This window comes from Acanthisitta chloris, unplaced genomic scaffold (genome assembly GCF_000695815.1).
Source record: "Acanthisitta chloris isolate BGI_N310 unplaced genomic scaffold, ASM69581v1 scaffold11530, whole genome shotgun sequence".
In the NCBI taxonomy this organism is placed as follows: domain Eukaryota; kingdom Metazoa; phylum Chordata; class Aves; order Passeriformes; family Acanthisittidae; genus Acanthisitta; species Acanthisitta chloris.
Window position 1 is genome coordinate 25,987 of NW_008653368.1, and position 3,981 is coordinate 29,967.

At 61.3% G+C, this 3,981-nt stretch overlaps 1 protein-coding gene across 1 annotated transcript; it reads right to left on the minus strand.

Annotated features, from left to right (window-relative positions):
• Nucleotides 1-230: 230 nt before the first annotated feature.
• On the minus strand, nucleotides 231-3,810 carry CTU2 (cytosolic thiouridylase subunit 2 homolog (S. pombe); the record flags this gene model as incomplete). The annotated part of the gene is made up of 14 exons (XM_009080707.1): nucleotides 231-264; nucleotides 349-407; nucleotides 486-552; nucleotides 665-719; nucleotides 806-897; nucleotides 977-1,068; nucleotides 1,164-1,295; nucleotides 1,405-1,540; nucleotides 1,615-1,898; nucleotides 1,986-2,095; nucleotides 2,609-2,669; nucleotides 2,749-2,808; nucleotides 2,886-2,964; nucleotides 3,645-3,810. Coding segments are annotated over 14 exons (1,427 nt in total), but the record flags the coding sequence as incomplete, so codon positions are not given.
• Nucleotides 3,811-3,981: the final 171 nt, after the last annotated feature.

Genomic DNA, 3,981 nt, shown 5'->3' on the forward strand with positions numbered 1-3,981 from the left:
AACAAACTTGAGGCCTCTCTGGCTCACAGATTGGGGCAGGGAGGGGGATGGTACCAGCACCCCTGGCCCTCACCAAGCAGGGCCTGGGGGCTCTCCCTGGCCCTGGCTGTAGCAAAAATGGGGTAAAAAAGCAGCTGTCTGGGGGCCAGAGGTCCTTTGGAATATCCCTGAGGGATGGCACCCTGCCACAGGGCGGTGGGGGGCAGTGTCCCTCACTGCCCCCCACCCCTTCAACTCTTGCTGGGCTCCTGCTCCATCTCTGCTCTGCAAGGAATGGAGACACACTGGATGGCTGGACACAGCATCAAGGGGCTGAGCTGGTGGGGCAGGACCCTCCGCCCTCGTTACCTCTGCAGCCTGCGCTGGGCCTCGGCACGCATGTAGGGTGGCAGTGTGGCCAGGGGCCCCTGCAAGAGAGGGGTGTGAGGCAGAGGGAAACCCCCATCCCCGCAGAGAGACACCCCCCTGCACCCCAAAAGCATTACCAGCTCCTTGAAGGTGAGGCGGCAGCTGTAGCACAGCAGGGGGATGTAGGCAGCTTTGCTCTCAGCCCTGTGGAGATAGGGACAAGGACAGGGACACTCGGTGGTGGTGGTGTGGGGAGGGTGGGACCTCCACCCTGAGCCTGCATGCTCACCCTGTTGTTGGGGTGTCCTGGCAGCACCCATTCCTCATCGGCTCCTCCACGATCAGCGTAGGCTCCAGGGCCAACACCTCCTCTGCAAGAGCCAGCCAGACGGGCGATCGGGAGGTGCATGGCTGCTCCCCAAATCCCCCAAGCCTCTCCACTGCCCACTCCACTCACCCCCTTCAATATCCAGGCCGCACAGGCAGAGGAGGCAGCGCTGCTCTTCACTGCTGGCCTTGGCTGGCTCTGGGCTCAGCTTCTCCCCTGTCCTGCAGCGAACATAGGGGCAGTGGGTGCACCCCAATCCCCCTCACACACCCCAGCACCCCCACAGGGGTGTACCCATACCGGTAAACAGTGCTGATGGTGGAGGGGAAATCTTCCTGCAGTCCCAGGAGGAAGTCCTGGACCAGGTGGTGGATGCTTGGCTTCTCCCGGCGCTGTGGGAGCAAGCACAGAGAGCAGGGCAGGATTGGAGGGTCCTGTCCCCACTGCAGGAACACAGAGCTTGGGATCCCGCATAGGACACCCCTACCTTGGTGAAGAGAGGTGGCACAATGACAGTGGGGACACCAAAGAAGTGGTTGTAGAAAGCAATCTCCTTGGAAGTGTAGTCCCGCATGGGTCGCACCACCATCACGTCGCCATGGCGGTTGTCCACAAAGCCCTGGGGGTGTGTGGCTGCTAAGGGACTGTGCTGACACCAAGCTACAGTTCCTCCATGGCATCATGTCACCCTCTGGGGTGCAGATGTGTCCCCTGCTTGGGCTGCTCACCGTGTCAACAGCGAGGAAGGCACCACGACCCAGCGACAGGTTAGTGAGGAGCTTGATGGCCACGCGTGTGCAGGTCTCACCCATCATCACCTTGGGATAGCCCCTGCTCCGGGCTGTCTGCAGGATCAGGTGGGTCCTAGGGACAAGGTGACACAGTTCAGAGCCACCACATGGTGCTAGTGCTGGAGCCAGGCAGGATCAGTCCCTCACCGCAGCATCTGCAGCAGCTCCTCCCGTGCTGTTGTTGTCTCCACAGCCTCGAAGACTCGGAGCAGCTCCTGGGTCTGGGCAGGGTCAGGCAGGTGGGAGGTGGCTGAGGGTCCTGCTGGTATGTCCTGGGTGCTGTGGCTAGAGGTGGCACTGTCCCTGCCCCCTTCCTGCCTCTGCTGCTGGATGAAGCTGTCCACAGCCTCCTTGTAGGAAGAGCCGGATGTGCTGGACGCACCGGAGCGCTCTGGCCCCGGCTGTAAGATGGATGGGGGTAGCTCCAGCGCCTGTGGGGCAGAGATGGGTATGGGGGAAGTTGGGGTGTCCAGGTGTGTGTCCCCACCTCAGCACCTGTCCCCATGTCACCCCAATACCTCCTCCAGGTGGACTATGTGGTAGGGGAAGCCAGTGGCCTGCAGCAGGGTCTTCATTTGGGCGAGGGTCTGCTCTCGCTGCTCCGGGCTCTGCCGGCGCACAGCTCCCTCTGCAAGACAAGTGGGCAGAGACAGGGTCACTGCCGTGGTGAGGAGGGGGCACTCACCCTGTCTCCAGGGCCAGGAGGGCACCTGGGGGGACACAGCCTGGCCTGGCCTGGTGCAGGGGGACATTAGGCTGGGAGCGGGCAGCGGGTCTGGGAACAGGCTGTGGGGCTGGGAATGTGGGAGGGAATGGGCATCAGGTCAGGGAATGGGCAGTGGGGCTGGGAATGGGGCAGGGAAGAGGGTGAGGAATGGGCAGTTAGGCAGGGAATGGGGCAGGGAGCAGGCAATTGGGCAGGGAAGGGACAGCTACACTAGGAATGGTGTTCACGGAGTGAACAGGTAGCAGGGCTAGGATGGGGCTGGGAATGCCAGTCAGACACGCAGCAGGCAGTGGGGCCAGGAAAGGGCAAGGAATGGGGTTGGGAATGGCAGTTGGACATGGAGTAGGCAGCAGGGCAGGGAATGGTCTGGGAATGGCAGTTGGACATGGAGCAGGCAGCAGGGCTCATCCTTACCCTCAACATAGACAAGACCAGGGATGAAGCGGAGCCTCTTGGCTGTCTCCCGGCTGAGCCCCTGAGGAAGTATGGGGTGAGGGGTGGGTGAGCTGTGCCCCTCTAAACCCTCCCTGAACCTCCCTCAGCCCCACTCTCACCTCCTGCACCTGCCAGACCATGGCACTGGAGGCTGAGCCCCCTGACAGTGCCAGCAGCACCTGTGGGGACAGCAGGGACAGTCAGGGCCCTGGTGCCACCACCAGGTCTCAATTTGTGTCCCTGTCCCCACCAGCACCTTCTCTCCTGGAAAGATGACACGGTTCTTGCCCAGCATTGCGCGGAACTTGTGCACAAAGTAGTCACGGAAGCAGCCGCTGCCAGGACATAGGGACACAGAGACACAGAGACATGGTCCTGAGCCACAGCCTGTTCTGCTGACCTCATGGCCCTGAGCCCCAAAGTCCTTGAGCCCCCTGTCCCCCAGCCTTGATGTCCCCAAGACCAATGTCCCAGACACCGGTGTCCCCAAGCCTACACTTCCCAGAGACCCAATGACCACCAGACAAAAGTTCATAAGGTGCAATATCCCCAAGACCATCTTCCTAAGACCCCATGTCCACTAGCTTTAATGTCCCCAAGACCCAATGTCCCCTAGCTTTGATGTCCCAGAGACACAATGTCTTCAAGACCAAACAGCCCAAAACCCTCATGTCCCAGACACCCAATGTCCCCAAGCCCCTATGCCTCTGAGGCTCAATGTCCCCAAGACCCAACTGCCCCAAACTCTGATTTCTCAGAGACCAAATATCCCCAAAACTCAATGTCCCCAAGACCCAATATCCCAGACACCCAACATCTCCAAGGCTTGATGTCCCAGAGATCCAATATCCTCCGGCTCCAATGTCCCTGAGACCCAATGTCCCACTCAATATCCCCAATCTCCAATGTCCCAATTCCCAGTGTCCGCAAACTCCAATGTCCCAAGCCTCAATATCCTCAAAACCCAACGTCCCAACACCCAATGTCCCCATCCCACTGTCCCCCCATCCCTCACCGGCAGAAGGGATCCCCAACACGGATGACGAGGACTGCTGTGCTCTTCCCACACTTCATGCAGGTTCGGGGGTGGCTGTGGGGACACACCTGGTCACCGGGGACACTAGGACACCCCCGGGGGTGGCACGGGTCCCCAGTCAGCTCCAGGGACATTACTGGGGGCACTGGAGGGATAATGGGGACAGTCCCAGGGGTTACCGAGGGCACCCCCGGGGATTCCGGGGGGAGCACTGGGATGCCTGGGGTCACTGCGGATTACGGGAGCGGCCCCGGGGGTCCATCCCCGTCCCACCTGTCTCCCGGCGTGCGGCGGCGCCGCGGGGGCTCCGTGTCCG